The sequence below is a fragment of the Danio aesculapii genome, chromosome 2, assembly GCF_903798145.1.
Source record: "Danio aesculapii chromosome 2, fDanAes4.1, whole genome shotgun sequence".
Classification (NCBI taxonomy): Eukaryota; Metazoa; Chordata; class Actinopteri; order Cypriniformes; family Danionidae; genus Danio; species Danio aesculapii.
Genome location: NC_079436.1, coordinates 19,535,974 through 19,554,815, shown reverse-complemented (window position 1 = coordinate 19,554,815; position 18,842 = coordinate 19,535,974). Strand labels below are relative to the sequence as shown.

Sequence of the window (18,842 nt, the reverse complement as noted above, 5' to 3'; positions counted from 1 at the left end):
TTGGAATGGTTTGTGAGCACAATTAAGTGCACACAGCTTGCCATTTTATCTGATAATTGTAGGAAATACTTCTAAAAAGGCAATTGACTGTGTAAAGCCACATAAAACAAGACAAAAATGCGATGTATATGTCAAGTACAGCGGCTAATCAGCTGGAATTAACTGAGGTGACGAAACAGCAGACAGCGAGACCTTCCTGTCACTCAAGTGGTCAACGCCCTTAATTATGCAGACTTAATATAACTTAATAAAAATGAAATGGATGAGTTATAAAAAAATTCACCCCCTCACAGTTGTCATGAAGGGTAATATTAGCTCTATGCACCAAAACCATCGTTTGTACCAAGCTGTAAACATGTATTTATCAGCTGTATAACTGACTAATTTACCATTGCAGTCAGAAAACATCTGGATTTCCTGGAGCCAGCCCCCAAAGGCAAGTCGATGAAATGCAGTGTTAGTTACTTCCGTATTGACTTCCCGAGGGAGGTTGCCACTTGCTTGCAACTTAGAAGAAATGCAATGAAAGGGTGGTGGCGTTTGAAGGTGAGATGCAGAGCACAGATGCTCTTGACAATTCTGGAGGTCAATAATAATATAATAACACTGATACTGAAATGGTTAAGGCATATTAGAAAGACCAAAACAACATTTCAGATGTTTTACAATGTGCTCAGCCTGCTGGTTTGTCCATTCACATTTTTATATCACATGATCTCTTATTACAAAATCACATAACTGTTTTTAATGCACATACTGGAATGTGTTTGGTAAAAGTGTTTCCATCGTAGTTTATGCGCATCTTTTCATATCGAATAAAAAGTTTATCCTACTAACATAGTTATGCGCATACTGTATGTTTTTTCTGCACATTTTTTAAATTTATAAACATCTTGGCGCTTCCATCAACTATTTTTTAGGCCATATCAAAAATGTGAATAAAAATTGGTGGATGGAAACATAGCTACTGTCACTAAGATAGGATTGAATGGGTGTAACAGTTAATATGGCCACTCTAGAGGAGAAGCCCCGTCTTCAAATAAAGGAGCCAATCATTGATCAATATAGATTAACGGTTCTCCGGGGGTGGGACCAGACGTGTTCTTTACAACAAGGGGTAAGGGGAAGGGTTAAGGGGTAGAATTGGGATTGGGCCAAGATGTGCATAATAATCGCAGCTTTAATAAATCTCGATTTCATTCATGTTACATACATTTTTCATTGCCTTGCACATTGAGAAATCTCTTAAGAGCGAAGATACATTGTTATCAAGAAACCAAGCACCGTACCCTCCTTGTACCGACCTGTGGATATTAGGGAATTTTGAGAAAGTACATCTTAACAATTAAAGGCTGGTTTATACTTCTGCGTCAAGTGATTGCCGTGACCCACGGCGCCTGCCTTGTTTGTAGTCATGCATTTATACTTCTGTGTGCTGTTTGTGTTGCTCTGCAGTAACACTTCCGAAACGCTAGCTGGCAGTAGGTTTTTATGTTCCTCTGTGTAGAGTTTCTTCATGGGTGTTTTGTTTTCTGAACGCTACCTTAATGTACAAGCAAAGAGCTTAGATACAAGTAGCTCAAACTCGCTCTTTCAGAGGCGGAAATCAGTGGATGTGCAACACCTTTAAACATAAGGTAAACACAAGTCCTTCACGGGACTCAACACTCATCGGGGCTTAAGGCTCTCAGCACCGCCCACACTCGTTTTAGCTACCAAGCCGACCAATAACAGAACTTGCGGTACGTGTCGTTGCGACGTGTAGTTCAACTTTTTGAGCGGTGTGAGTCAGACGCGTTGAGGGCAAGGTGACCGCGTGAAGGCTTCGCCAGGCCATACGCGTGTGCTTGGTCCTGAAGTATAAATCAGCCTTTATTTGGACCAAGACACACAGATGTCATTTACATCTTTTTCCTTAGTGTGTTTTCCAAGCGGCGCAACATGGGTTTATTAATTTACTAGTATTTATGCATCACACCCAGTGCTCCTGCAAAAGTGATCTTGATAAAGCAAGTGGGACGAGTCTTGACAAAATCTGAAAACTAATGGCCACTTGTGGTTAAATCACTGAAAATGCTTGTTAGGGTGGAAACACGGCCTAGAAAATGTGTGTGTAGAACAACATGGCAGATTCTCACAATCTTTTGTTCTTCTGGTTATGACAGAAAAGAGATCAGTCTCTGTCACTCACAATCAGCAGGGATTCTGAAAATGAGAAGCCTTCAGTTTTTCAATCCTCTTTTCTTAAGACTCCATGAAATCAAAATATGACTTGTGTGGCTTTTAGTTCATCCTTAAGCTTTCCTGGACCATCTGTTGTATATTTTATCACTCACGAAAAAATATTAGCAGCGATCAGATCACAGTTCATGACCATGCTGGGCCTTTGGATGTGCCAACTTTTAGTTTTCTGATTATAAACATTTCACTGTCGTCAACAACTGAATAGCAAACAAACTGCAGACAATGAGTCATACCAAATAGTTTCTTGGACAGTCTGCTGAGATTGAAATAATTATGGAGGAGATCAAAGCAGAAACAAACAAAGGCGTTTTGTTAGTTTGAGGGTTTGGACACAAAAGCTGGAAAGAGAAATCTGTGGCTAGTTGTTTTACAGGCATTTGAGAAAGTCTTACCTTGATTTCGGTTTGCAGCTCCAAGTGAAGAGGCATTTGGCCGACCTTGATGAAAAAAATAAGTAATATTTATTATATTTTATTCAATATTATTTAATAGTCTATTATGTTCAAATGCTATTGAGCCATTCTGTCTATTTCATCAGCAGATTTCTAATCAGCTTGTTTAAATATTTGATAATATTAGTACTTTACATATAAAAGAACCTTATGAATATTAAATATATGAGATAAAAATGAAGTTCAATACAGAATAACTCACCAGAGTTACCAGAATTGCTTGGGATACCTGCAGGAAAAGAAATAAAGTCAGGTTAGCATTGATTAAGATACAATTAAAGAAGCTTTTCTGGGAGTTAAAGTCAAATTTTGTGGTAACTTTGCTTTACAGCTTCATGCTTGCAGATGAACATCAGATATTGTGTAGACAACAATAATCATATCAGCTCATATAATTCTGGGCACTGTCTGATTGTAATGAGCAGTTCTGTGTGCCACGGCATCAACACTGGCATTGACAAAACTGAAGCCAAAACACTTGTTTGTTTCAAAGAGCTCACTTGCATTGGCAGGACACAACAATGAGGATTATTTCCTCCTGTTCTGATCAGTTGGACTTGTGGTTGTTAAGATTTATGTGTTTGATTTAACATACATACATACATACATACATACATACATACATACATACATACATACATACATACATACATACATACATACATACATACATACACAAATTCAGTCATACTTACATTCATTTATTCATTCATAAATATTGTGATACAGTTGTTACATTTTATTAATGAATAATGAATTTGTCCAATAATCAGAATTACACACGATGGAAACATTTGGAATTATATAAACAAATAAATAAATAAATAATGGGAATTTGAGGAAGTACATCTTTACAATTTATTCAGACCAAGACACACAGATTACATTTTGCGTGCTCCTGCAAAAGTGATGTAAATAAAATGAAGATAAAAAGATAGCTTGATAAAATAAGATGGACAAGTGTCTGAAAACTATGGTCACAGATGGATGTTGAGGTAGAAAACGTAATGTATCTTAACCACTTGTAATTGAATCAGTGAAAATGCATGTAAATACAAGATGGAAACAGGGCCTAGAAAATGTGTGAGTAGAACAACAGGGCAGATTCTCACAAACTTTTGTTCTTTTGGTTATGGCAGAAAAGAGATCATTCTTTTATATTATAATATTGTGATACAGTTGTTAGATTTTATTAATAAAGTATTTTGGAATTTGTCCACCAATCAGAATTACACATGATAGAAACAGTTGGAATTATATAAACAACACAAATAAATAAATAAATAAATAAATAAATAAATAAATAAATAAATAATTTTAACTTTTCATTAATTTAAAAAATATAGTCAAAAGATAATCAAATGTCTAAAGATAACATAATTTGTATAATATTACTTTTTGCTTTATTTTTAATTTAATTTCTCTACAATTGTTACAGTTTATTTACAGAATAATACTAATAATAACAACTAAAATAGTACACTAATTGAAAAGTTGCACACAAAGTGTACAAATAATTGTCACTATTAATTTTCACGATGTTCATAATTAATTACTAAGAAATAGCAATAAACTCCAAACAGTGTATAATACACATTGAGAACACATGGGGTCCTATCATACACCTGGCGCAATAAGGCACAAGACGTGTTTCTATGTTCAGACCAGCGCAAGCTTCATTTTCCACCACGTTGTTTAAATAGCAAATCCATTTGCACCCCTTTGTGGACTCATGGGTGTTCCGGTCTAGAAAAGAGGTGTGTTAAGGCGCAGCTGAAAGCAGGTCTAAAGTCCAGTGCAGAGCGCATTAGTTGTGCACCCTTACACATTGCTTAAAACATACAGGATGTACAGCAATACAGAACTATCTTTACAAGTGAAAAAGAATTAAGGATTAAAATATTACAAAAATTATTATTTTTGACATAAATATAAAAACCACTGCCTCTATGCCTTCACCTCGGGGGCTTTTTTCAGTTTATTCACGACAACTTGCTTTTGTTTAATGTTATTATTATTAGCAGTAGTATTTATTCCCTTACAAAAAATTACTGCAGTTTTTAAAAATGACTTTTTAAAGTGCAGTTTTTTGGACACGTATTAAGTACTACTATAGTACTTTAGTACTACTACAGTATAAATGCAGAACAACTACAGCAATTCAACTGAATTACTCTCACTGTACAACCACAGTACAACTACTGCAATAGTACTGAAGTGATAATACAACTATAATGCAGTACAACTACTGCAATAGTACTGAAGTGATACCACTGCTATAATGCAGTACAACTACTGCAATGGTACTGAAGTACTACAACTACTATAATGCAGTACTGCTACTGCAATACATGTTAAACAATTAATTGCACTTAGGTACATAAGTATTAAAAGTGCACTTTTAGTTTTATTATGTATTGCAGAATTGTAGTTTTAATTCTGAAAAGTGCAATACAATACATTGTGGTAGTACTTCAGCAATATAACTGAAGTACTTAAACCTCATTTGGAAACTTGCCTACCTAGCAGGAAAAGTAGAAGTTGTACTGCAGTTGTATTGTAGAAGTACTTCAGTTGTATTGCAGTAGCAGTGCTGCAATATGGTAGTTGTAGTACTTCAGTACCATTGCTGTAGCAGTACTGCGTTATAGTAGTAGTATCACTTCAGTACTATTGCAGTAGTTGTACTGTAGTAGTAGTTCAGTTGAATTGCAGTAGTTGTACTGCATTGTACTGTAGTAGTACTTCAGTTGTATTGCAGTAATGCTGCAATACATTTAAATAATGCATTTTTTATGTCCAAAGACTGCACTTTTCAGGAGTTAACTAAAACTGCAGTATTTCTTTAAAAAAAACTGCAGTATTGTTTTTTTTAAGATGAAGATGTTGAAGAACAATTTAAGATGAAGATGTTAATGAACAAACCCCTTGGAACACAAGTGCTGTACAGTTCTTACCACACCATTGGCATATTTAACTACAGCACAAGTGCAGTAAAGATGGAGTTTACTTGTTTTTACTAAAACTTCTACTGCTGTTGAACTTTATTGTGCTGTATTTGAACTGTGTTTGAACTTCATTGTATTGCAATTTTGCAATTGTACTTTATTTTACTGCAGTTATACTTCTATATACTGCTGTTGTGCTGCAGTTATACTGCAGTTTTACTTCAGTTTACTACAGTTATGTTTTTGTAAGAGCTGTAAGACCAGAGCATATTTTACTGTTCTTAAAATAGCACAAGTGGTTTTGTGCATGTCCTTAATGCTTTTGCGCCATGTGCTTTAGTCTTTGCGCCTATATCGTTAAAATAGAGCCCATTATTTCATCCACGGCAAAGCATTACATTTAGAACAATAGTTAAGTCATCAAATAATGAAATAACCCTATTTTGTATACTTCATCTTTCAGTTTTTCTAACAGTAAATAATGAGTTGAAATGAAAATATTCATTTCAAATAACTGCAAATGTTAGTATAAGCACAGTGTGTGTTTGTCTTCAAACTGTGTCGCTCTCTCTGTTAACTGCCAGAGTACATTAGAGTGTTTTATGTTATTTGCTATTCATTAATCAGTGGTGCAGTTTGTTTGCACACATTTTAATAAATGATTTGACTTTTATATCCATCAGATTCTTTTTTATGTTGTTATTTTCAACCATCAACTATTATGACAGGCCTGACATTTCGAAGCGGTGCACCTACACACTGTTCTCCAGTCAGTCTACAGGACAAAGAAGAACAGCACTGAATATCTCAGCATGAAACAACTGCAAAACCACAGACGCCGAGCTGCTTTACACTTCATGAATTCCCCTGTGTTATAGTTTCCAGGCTTTTACAATGCTTGACCTCCCTTGTGAAAAAGAAGTGCACTTTAGTATGCTGTCATAAAGTCTACATAATATACACAGTTAAGAATGCACTAGTTTTCTAAAATGTTATATTTAATATATGTAAATGATGCATTATTTCATTAAGGTAAACATTTATAATCCTAGGGGAAAAAATAAACTGGGGGGCTAATAATTCTGATTTTAACTGTATTCATTCATTTTCTTTTCAGCTTAATCTCTTTATTAATCAGGGGTTGCCACAGTGGAATGAACCGCCAACTTATCCAGCAAATGTTTTACGCATTGGATGCCCTATCAACCGCAACCCAACCCTGGGAAACACCTTTTTTTAGAATCAGTTTGTTTTACAAAGGGAATTCATAAATTAGAGCCAGATTAAAAAAAGTAGATTAAAATGTAATAATTAGGCATATTATCTATAAACATATTCCTTTGTAAATCTTTTCAAGATATGAGTTTTGTATATGCAAGTGCTGCTGAAGTGGAGTGTTATGGCAAAGTAAGAGAGAAAATATGTATTATGACTCAAATTTTGCCTCTATTGGCTCAGCTCAAAGAGATAGTTCACCCAAAAATAAAAATAATGTCATCATGTATGTGGTTATATGATGCATGCCCACCAAAGCATTTTTAACACTGCAGAAATGTCACTTGAGCGTTTTTTTTCTTTAAATTTTTCTGTTGTTGTCAATAACTGCATAGTCAGTTGATGAGTGTCTGTTTTATACTTATTAATTTTTAAACCCGTTGGCAGTTGGTGAAGCGATCACTGCTGATTGTTTTTGGATCAGTGATATTAATTGTTTCATATCAATTCAATATCTACAAAGAAAATGTTGCTAGATGGTTTCTGGCACCCATTGACTTCCACAGTAGGAATACAAATACTATGGAAGTCAATGGGTGCCAGCTACCAGCATGTTTCTAAATAGCTTTGTGTGTGTGTGTGTGTGTGTGTGTGTGTGTGTGTGTGTGTTTAAAGGTCCCATGAAAGTGCTTTGAAATGTGCATTTTTTATTCAATGTCTGATGTAATCTCAACTGAAAAGTGAAGAGACGGTGGGGCATAAAGTAGCCCTCCCCTTTAAAAAAAACAGCCAATAGAGTTTTGTTTTTATTACAGCTCTGCCAGTGAGAGTGCTTGAGGTCAAGAGCATCAAATGAAAAGCAAATGAGAAGCGTCTTGAAGGGGGAGTGGCATGTCAGATACTAGAGAGCATTTGATTGGTCAGATGTGATGAAAAATTGAAGTATAAGGTGACATGATTTTTTAAAATTTTTTTGATCAATTTAGGTGGAAGTGACAAACTGCTATCTTTGGATGTTTATATCAGGTTTATTTTTTCTAAGCGTGAATTTCGTCACTGTTTTGGAGCACATTCGCTTATAGATATGCTTAAAACTAAAAGACTGAAACTAACATCTAAAATGTTTTATTTTAATTTCATGGGACCTTTAACAGATGAAAAACTCAAATAGGTTTTGAAAAAGTGAAAGGTTAATAAATAATTTTTTAAGGGGGTGAACTATCCCTTTAAATAATTTACACAAAATATTCTAAGCACGTTAAAAAAACAACACAATAAATGGAATTAAGCACCCCTCTCTTTCACAAGGGTCAACAATGATATTGCATCACCACTTAGGTTTATCCCCCAAAAGACTCTTGAGTTTTTACAGCACATCATAGGCCTCATTACAGCATTAGCGACTCAAGGCTAATTGTGCATTCTGCTCACCTGAACTATGAATGACAAGTCTAGAAAACAGGCAGAAGAGGACAGCTGGTAGATGAGCTCAGTGCGCATTGATTAAACCAACACACATCTTATTTATCACAAAAGTACCAAACGCACATAATTCTTGGCTCCTCAAGCACCTGTTCTTCCCACATGGGGTACAACAAGAGCACCGAATTGAAAATCCTCCTCTGCGCGCATGAGATCAAGATCTTACGGATATGCCTGGTTAAAGCCAGCACACATGCGCAATCAGTTTTCAGGCGTTTGCTGCGGTTGTTTATGTAGAGAATGCTGCTGTATGCAATGCTAATGTGACATTTGTGCATGAAGCAATGTGATCAGTTTAACACACACACACACGCACACGCACACGCACACACACACACACACGCACACACACACACACACACACACACACACATATATACATATATATATATATATATATATATAGTTGAAGTCAGAATTATTAGCCCCCCTGTTTATTTTTCCCCCAGTTTCTGTTTAACGGAGAAAGGATTTTCTAAACATAATAGTTTTAATAACTCATTTCTAATAACTGATTTATTTTATCTTTGCCGTGATGACAGTAAATACCATTTTACTAGATACTTTTTTTCAAGACACTTCTATACAGCTTAAAGTGACATTTAAAGGCTTAACTAAGTTAATTAGATTAACTGGGCAGGTTAGGGTAATTAGGCAAGTTATTTTATAATGATGGCTTGTTCTGTAGATATTCAAAAATATATAGCTTAAAGGGGCTAATAACTTTGACCTTACAATGGTTTTTAAAAATTTAAAACTGCTTTTATTTCAGACGAAATAAAACAAATAAGACTTTCTCCAGAAGAAAAAATATTATCAGACATACTGTGAAAATTTCCTTGCTCTGTTAAACATAATTTTGGGAATATTTAAAAAATAAAAATAAATTCAAAGGGGGGACAATAATTCTGACTTCAACTGTATATATTACACAGAACGTACATTCATGAGGGTGAATTTCATGAATTGAAATCTGCTGGCCTCATGAGCTGGAATTTCAATCAAATTTCCTACATCTTGACTTGCAGGATGTTAAATTGCAGTTTGACAAAATTTACAGAAATTAAATGCTAAGAAACAGAGAAACTGGATGACATTTGACTATTTTAATAAGCAACTGGATAGGCACAAACAGAAAAATATAATGAGCAATTACATGGAACGTCTCTTACAAAAACAAGTAAACTTCAGGTAAATTTGAAATAAATATAGTACATATTTACAATTTTGTAAATCAATTACATTGTTAAAATATGACTTTTTACTTTGACTTTTGCTAAAGTGTGTATATTTCATTCTAACAAATCACAAAAATATTATGAGTATTTTTACATTGAATGGTTATAATGGTCAAATTGGCTAAAAACATTTCAGCATCTGCTTCTTTTTCTTGTTCCTTTAAATATGCTTGCCTCTGTTTTCTAGCAACATTATATTAACAATAGCAAAACCACAACTTTAATTCAGACATACTTTTCAAACTTTCAAAAACAGCATTTTCACTGTGGTGAAAAAAACTTTGCTCTCCCACTTGCTGGACAAAGTGAGGTACTATGCTTCTTCAGGGGTGTTATAGTAACTCATACACAATTATAAGCTCTATTACAAAATCATATTGTATTTTTAGGCAAATAACTTGTAAATATGATGTGATACAAATTCAATTTGTACAGTTTTATATGAACTATATCTAGAAGTTATATAGAATTCTGGTAGTTTCAATGTTAATCCTGAGTTCATTACTTTTTTGGGTTGTCAAAGTAATGTACTTAAAATATCCATTTAAATGTTATATTATATTTAAAATATTATATATATGAATATATATATATATATATATATATATATATATATATATATATATATATATATATATATATATATAGATCTATAAGTGGGTGATATTTTAACGAAAAGCAAAAGTTTACTTGAAGTATAGAAAGTAGCTTACTTTGTATGACTGTGGGGGAAACCGGAGCACTCGGGGAGCAACATGGGGAAAACACACAGAAATGCCAACTGACCCAGCTGGGACTCAGTGACCTTTTTGATGTGAGGTGACAGTGCTAAGCACTGAGACACCGTGCCGCAAAGCAGCTTACTATATAGAATATTATTCAAAGTGTAATTTAATAGACAAAAAATTTGCTAAAGTACAAATGAAAACCATTTTTTAAAAACTGTTCTTGAACAGTTCTTGATTCTGATTGGCCAAAGTTCAAAGATGTGTAATTATTTCCAGGTAAACACACAGCTAAAGTAGTTCCAGGCAGGTTTTGATTACACTACTGCTCTGTGGTGATCCATATAACTACACCTAATTATTTCATATTCTAAATCTACCAAACATCTAATCAAAACAAACCAAAAATATTATACATATGTTATACACAAATATATATATATATATATATATATATATATATATATAATATATATATATATATATATATATATATATATATATATATATATATATATATATATATATATATATTAATCAAATGTATTTATTTGTATTTTTTGGTCTGTTATAAAATGTAAATGTACAAATGGAATCAAACATACAATATGTCAAAGATGCCAAAAGGATAAAACATGTCTCATCTAAAGCTCCTGCAAAAAGAAGAGATTAGTAACAGAAGAAATAAGTTGACGTAATAGACCAATGATGTGTGTAGTAATGGGGTGGGACAAATAATAAGCTTGTTCTTCATCCTGCTTCATTTCGACCTTGTTTAAATGTATTATGTTTAAATATTTGTTTTGTGTATGATTTTTCTGTTCGAAATAAATCAAATCAATCAAATCAAATGAAATTTACAATTAAGTGAATAAAGCTTTGTGTGTCAAAGTTTATAAGCAAACTTACTACAAATTTAAAATGTATTTTATATTATACTACTAATTTCTCAACCGTAATAATTAAACTGTAAAAGATATGCTATAGAACATGATTTAACTGTAGATCTTTGACAAATTTAACAGCAATTTCTTAGTGAAACCTGTTTCTGTTTTTTGGAGTGTAGCAAATTTTGATGCTGCTAAAAAATTTAAACGTCACCCATTAGTAACCCAGACATGATGTGCCCAAAAAAATCCCACTTTATACCTAGAGCTTTCCTCTCATCTCGTCTCGTCTGCTCTGCTCTGTCTGGCAGTGTGGTGCAGGTGTAAAGGCACAGCAGGACACTTTTGCTTTCACACGAAATGTTCCTTCCTGCTTCTCCAAGCCCATCCCACCAGACAAAGACATGGATTTCATTTCCTGCTGAATTATTAGACACGGGGTCACACAACACTATATATCAGCACGAGGAGCCTCCTGCCTATGAATCTGAACATGGAGATAAATCGCCCTTGTGATTACAGCAGAAGACTTAATGACAGATGAGAGCCATTACAGCTTAATTAAATTCTGCACTTTCAGCAAATTTATCTTTATGCGAGAGCCATATGTTTCATAACCTCTCATGTAATACGAGCCACGTAGGAGAAGTGGCGTGTCGCTGAACATCGTGCTCATTTGCGGCGCGACTATTGATTTCACAAACCTGCAGGGGCAGAAATGTTATTTTGATTTCATATGCAAGCCTGTTGCGTTGTGGATTTCTCGCCAAAACAGATGCTAATATTGCTTTTGATATAGGTGGTCCTCGGTTTTCTCTGTTGGGCACAGATGTGCCCCGGTATTGGTTTTTTAATAACTGGCTGTCAGTCTGAGCTTTGCCCTTGCATTATGAGGGGCTTTTATATCAGGGGTGAAAAGCTAGAGCGATATTAAAGGCTTTCAAAAGTATGTATACTCATACAGCAGCTCAGACTTCAGGTGCACTCAATTTAAAATTGTCATAAAAGATCACGCAATGCATTGTTGTGTACAATTGAAAAAATACCCTGGGATATTTTAACTCAAAATTGATAAACCCAATGGCTGGGTTATTTCATTTAATTATTATTTTATTTATTTATTTTTTCATTTTTGCTACATTTTCTATGAAGCCTATATTTATAATGCATTATAAGGGTACTCAGTGCATGCATATTGGCTTATAAAGAATGTTATAAAGTCTTGTATCGTCTTATGAAATACACTACCTGACAAAAGTATTGTCTCCGATCCAAGTTTTAAGATCAACAAATAATAACTTTAATAACAACAAAGGTCTCTAGATTACGCTTATTTTACCAAAATAATATATGATCATGCCTTCATTTTTAATTAATTAATTAGGACAGTGAGGTCTGACTTTGCTTAGATAAAAGTCTTGTCACTTAATAGAAATATTGTACAGTATGGAATCAAAGTCATGGTGCAGTTGAAAAAGAATTAATATTGTGTATGACTCCCATGAGCTTGGAGGACTGCATCCATACATCTCTACTATGACTCAAATAACTTACTAATAAAGTCATCTGGAATGGCAAAGAAAGCATTCTTGCAGGAATCCCAGAGTTCATTAAGAATCTTCAATGCCTCCTCCTTCATCTTACCCCAGACATGCTCAATAATGTTCATTTCTGGTGACTGGGCTGGCCAATCCTGGAGCACCTTGACATTCTTTGCTTTCAGGAACTTTGATGTGGAGGCTGAAGTATGATTCACCTGAAGAATTTTCTCTCTCCTGTGATTTGTAATGTAATGGGCAGCACAAATGTCTTGATACCTCAGGCTGTTGATGTTGCCATCCACTCTGCAGATCTCTCGCACACCCCCATACTGAATGTAACCCCTAAATCATGATTTTTCCTTAACCAAATTTGGGTTCACTCCATGTGGGTTCCAATAGGTCTTCTGTAGTATTTGTGATGATTGGGATGCAGTTCAACAGATGATTCATCAGTAAAACCTTCTGCCACTTTTCCTAAAGATCAACTGGAAGTCAAGTTATTATTTGTTGCTCTTACAACTGGAATCGACGACAAGACTTTTATCAAGTAGTGTATATAACAAAAGCAATAATACTGACAATACTGCTGAATTTAAGTTATTTTGGATTGCATTTCCTATAGTTTCCTATCTTGACATTGTTTTCTTAAGATCTACTGTAGAATGCATTTCCCAAACGACAACATAACTCGCGGATGAACACATATGGTTGAATGCATGCGAAGAGCCGTTAAAGACCATCTTCTCTCCACCTGCTGAGCTCGACAGACACACTGTTGAAGCATGCTGGAGAGACGGATTGCCACAAAACTGCAAAAAAAAAAAAAAAAAAAAAAAAAAAAAAAAACTGCACACAAAACATTGTTAGGTTTTGAGCTGTAATAGTTTAATGATACTTTAGTTTAAGTGAAAGCTGACAGGAACAAAACTGTCTGAATGGAGCATACACTAACATACACATTATGCACTCAAGATGGCATCAAACAGTCAAAAACAACTGCACAGACTGACAATCAATCCAAGCACAATCTGAAAATGTACCACTATTTACATTTCTGGAGTGCGGCAAATACGTCCCAGGGGGTACTTTTTTTTGCAGTTTTTGTTTTTAGGAATCTGCCAGAGGGTGCTGTGTACTATTTTGAGATCTTAAATTTCTCTCGCAAGTGCCATTCGCGCCTGCTTTTCTCGCGTAAATCCACCAGAGGCTGCTGCCGACTGACTGAATGACTGACTGACCAATCGACTGACCCACCCTCCTCCTTCCCTAAACCCAGCCAAGAGTGTTTTTAAAAGCACCGATTGACCCATGCACCCACTTCCATAAACGCAACTGACAGTTTTAAAAATAAATGCAGAAAAAGAAAAGCCCTCACCTGATTTTTACCACGTTTTCAGATTTACCACATTCTCACCCTGTTAGTTACAGATTTATTCTATTTTTTGGCTTCTGTTTTTGTCTTGCCCGTTTTCTGGAACCATTCTTCACCAGACTCGAACCTCGTTGAAGTTCGCCGATGTACATGGCGAGCAAACTGTACAAACTGATAACAGCAGGAAGGCCATCCATATGGAGGTAAGCGGTCAGCTGGTATGCGCGAGAAGGAACAGTGTCATACCGCCCCATAGTGCTAATTTTAAAGACAAAATGCAGCCATACGTACTTCTGGCTACATAATTTGCAATCTCCAGAAATGTATATAGCACTACGTTTTCATATGCATGTACAGTATTTATATCCCCATTCATATGTATTTGCTTGTGTCACAGCATGGTTTTTGACTGTGTTTTGTCACTGTTTTTGTGAATGACCAATAGGAAAGTATATGCTTCATTGAAAAGATTTAGTTTTTGTTAGCTTTGCGTTTCACATGTTATTGTGTGCTTCATCAGCTTTACTTTTAGTTTCTGTCAGCTTTGCCCTTAATTAAATAATTAATACACTATTCATTTTCAAGCCCTTCAGTCTTATAAAACAGCTGATAAGCCTGTCAGGCTTTATTCTGTGATAACAACCTCCTGGGTGTAATTTAGAGTTGTGAACCTACACTGGTCTCACGGTTTGGTTCGGTTACGATTATCATGCCATCGATTCGGTTCGATTCGATTCGATATCTCTGTGCATCAGTGTGCATTGACGATGCTTTCCATTCAGTTTTATATTTTTTTCATAGCACATTAATTCTTGTATTAAAATGTATGAATATATTTATATTTATATACTATTTGTAATACAATTTTGTCTTTAAATACAAACAGTCATATATATAAACTGTACCTTTAAACAACATGAGCATTCCTAGCAAATACACAATATAGCAAATATAAATATCCCACTCGCTTTCTGAGCCTTGTCGACCGAGTTCTTTCTTACACCCCTTTGATTGGTCACACACTCAACAGAAAGGGCTGCTATTGGCTCTAACACGCTGGCGCTGCTCACTGATGAGTGACACTGATAAACGGCAGCGGCGATCACAGATGATCCATGATAGACAACGGTGGAGAAAACTCTGCAGACATGCACTCGTGTCTGTATCCAGAAGTATCGCTGTAACAGCCGAGAGGAGAGAAAAAGTCATGCCAGCAGGTCAAATGGCAACAGTGAAAGAGAGAGAGAGAGAGAGAGAGAGAGAGAGAGAGAGAGAGAGAAATGGAGTATGCTTTCATTCTCTGAATCGCAGTGAATTAGGGGCTTCTGCTGCAAGTGTCAGTGAAAGACTGTCCAGCAAACACACACACGCAGTGAAATTGAGCAGAGTTTCTGCATTTTTTAAGTAGTTGGAGCGTTGTAAATACTCGCCTCCCATAGCGCATATGAGATAAATGTCGTCAGTACATAATAACCGGTTATGATTATTGCTGAACGGATACCGAATTGTCTGTGTCTGCATCGCGATACACTGAAGAAACTATTAATTTTGACACCCCAGTGTAATTTAACCCTAACTTAATGCCTTAACCTTTGCGGCTAGATTCTCTGCTGTAATCCCCAAATACCTTATCTTAACTGCTAAAACAACTACCTAAGAATCTGTTAATAAGCCGCTTGAGGCAAATGTTATAGTTAATAGTGAATATGTGTTTCTCATGCTAAAGGGTTACACATAATATAAGTGCTCTTTGTCTGCTTTAAATATTAAAGTTGTTGCTGTTTTAAACAGCTTTAAAATATCACAAAGAAATTTGGTAACACTCAGTAATAACTACACGCTAACCATTTATTAAGCATTAGCAAATAGTGAATTCATTCGTCTGTTAAGCATTAACTAAACATTTCTAAATGTTAGTAAGCTGTTTATAACTACAGCTACAGATACTGTATTCTTGACTTGTGTAATGTGTTTTCATACTTTGTCAATGATTAATTTTTCATTACTAAATTAAGTATTACAGTATTTACAAACCAGTTATTTAAGAATAGTTGGTGGGTTTTTAAGGTTATTCAGAATGCGTGCGTAAATGCCAATATACAGCTATATCGAACTGCTGCTCGTGTCATATATCATCAATACAATGCTACAAAACAAAGAAACTGTATTTAGAAGTGTAAATATGAATAGTAAGTGTAAGTGAAAAACAGTTGCATGCAAGTGTTATTCCTATTTATGTGCAATTTATTGCTTATTTTGTTATTATTTTGAAAAAAAACAATGGTACATTTAAATTCGCATTATTAGACATTTGCACACACGGATGCATTATGCATAAATTATAATGAATTAAGAATATTTGTTTAACTTGTTGAAAATTTGTTTGTTTGTCGTTAGCATTAAGAATCAACACAATTTATATAGTAAATTAAATCTATAAAGCATTAGACATGCACTATAAAATGCATTAAGAATATGCTTATAAATCATTATATAATGTATGCAGACTCATAGAAAGTGTTAACAAAATGTTTAATTCTACAGTTGGGTTTGGCCATAATTGATCAAACTTTGGGTTGAAGTAACTTGCTGAGAATGCAAAGCAGAATATTCATAAGCCCAAATGTGCACTTCATGCGGCGTCCCGTAAAACGTCCTCTGCTTGTGTCTGCAAAAGTATATGGCTTGTGCTTGATGGTAGTGACTCAGTTTTGAGTGGCCCTGTGCTGAGGGGCCAGAGGCGTCTCCTCCCACCATCTGGACAGTACTGAGCCTCTCGCCGTCCCTGAGCTACAGTTACTGACTTCATTAGATTTATTAGGGCAATGAGCCCCCTGCCTTGGGCCGAGAACTTGACAGATGTGCCACTGCTCAATGCCAAGATGAAGCTAAAGAAGATGCTCACTCCCAGCTCTCATAGGCTGAGAGAAACACCAAAAAGACAATGTTTTCAGCTTAAAACCAGGAGTACTTTTAGGCAACAGTGGAGAAAAAAAAAAAGATAGTAAAAAATAATAACGTTGGAAATCAAATGTTTATGAAAGACATTTTGCAAGGTGACATTTCTTTAATCAATAACACAGTAAAATAGTAGATTGTAAAATATTAATAATAATAATTCTTTTCTGGACACTCAAAGCACTTTACACATTTTTGGGGGGAATCTCATCCACCACAAGTGTGCAGCATCCACCTGGATGATGCAATAGCCGCCATATTGTGTCAGACCGCACACCACACACCAGCTGATTGGTGGAGAGGAGACAGAGTGATGAAGCCAATTATGATATGGGGATGGTTAGGAGGCCATGATGGACAGAGGCCAGTGGGCAAATTTGGCCAGGATACCGGAGTTAAACCTCACACTTTTTTGAAGGACATCCTCAAATTTTAACTGACCACAAAAAGAGTCAGGACTCGGTTTGACGTCTTATCCGGAAACCGATGCTCACTGAGCAGTATTGAGTCCACATTACTGTACTGGGCCATTAGAACCCACACAGACCACAGGTTGAGCGCCCCTTGCTGGTCTCACTAACACCACTTCCAACAGTAACCTTGCTTTCCTATGTGGTCTTCCATCCAGGTACTGACCAGGAACAGTCCTGCTTAGCTTCAGTGGGTGACCAAGTAAGAGCTAGCTGCTGCCTATTATTACATATTTGTTTCATATAAAACAATTACATAATACAGCATAATAATACCACAATAAAGAGAAAAATATGAAAAAAAAAAAAATCTATGATGTAATGGTGAAAAGAATTTATTTTTGTGATGAAAATGCTGAATTTACAGCATCATTTCTCCAGTCTCCAGTGTCATGAATTTTCAGCAATATTGTACTTTATTGTACATGATGTTATATTTAAAATATATCTTTACCTCATCATTCCAGAATGATTTATTATCATTATCTATAACTAAATCCTTCCTTTCTTTCTTTCAAAATGTTTCAAACTATTTTAAATAAAGTTACATTCTCAAGACAACATCAAAGTTTTCTTTCCAGACTTAAAATGTTAATAAATGAAACCTAGTGAATACACTGCAAAAAATGCTAACCTAGAGGTTTTGTCTTCATTCTAGTCCAAATATCAACAAATTCTTAAATCAAGAAGGATTTTCAAGACAAGTAAAAATATTGTATTGTTTTGACAAATAATGTGTCAAATTGAGTGAGTTTTTCTTTAAAACAAGCAAAATAATCTGCCAATTGGGTAAGAAAAATATATACTTATTTTCGAAAATATAAGATTAAATAAGATTTTTTTTTAATTATATTATTTTTCTTACCCCATTGACAGATTATTTAGCTTGTTTTAAGGAAAAATTTACCTAATTTTGGCATTATATTTCTTAAATCAAGAAAATAAGTTTTGCTTGTCTAGAAAAGGCTTCTTGATTTAAGAATATTTTAATATGTAGACTAGAAACAAAAAAAAAAATCTAACTAATCTAAATATTTGTTCCAACTGCAGTTGGGTTACTAAGCAAGCTTTGAGTTTTTTTCTCTCTTCATGATTATTTGTATTGTTTACTGTTATTGTTGTTGAGTGTGACTTGTTGCTGTCAACTGTCGGCTATTGCTGTAAACCTAATTGCCCTTCTGGGACAATAAAGATATTTTAATCTAATCTAATCTAAAAATAAAAAAATCTTTTTTTTTTGCAGTGTAAAAGTAAAAACACTTTAAAAACGAAACTAATAAAACTCACAAAATTACTATAACAAACTAATT

The 18,842-nt window shown here is 34.8% G+C and overlaps 1 protein-coding gene across 2 annotated transcripts in view; it reads right to left on the bottom strand.

The window, feature by feature from the left end:
- The window catches only part of LOC130242203 (netrin-G1), a 148,950-nt gene that overhangs the window by 24,892 nt on the left and 105,216 nt on the right, over positions 1 to 18,842 (bottom strand). For both annotated transcript variants that reach the window (XM_056474251.1, XM_056474241.1), the window contains exons 5-6: positions 2,899 to 2,925; positions 2,637 to 2,681 (exon numbers count right to left, since the gene is read on the bottom strand). In XM_056474251.1, coding sequence (XP_056330226.1) covers positions 2,637 to 2,681; positions 2,899 to 2,925 — 72 coding nt within the window. The remainder of the gene's footprint in view (positions 1 to 2,636; positions 2,682 to 2,898; positions 2,926 to 18,842) is intronic.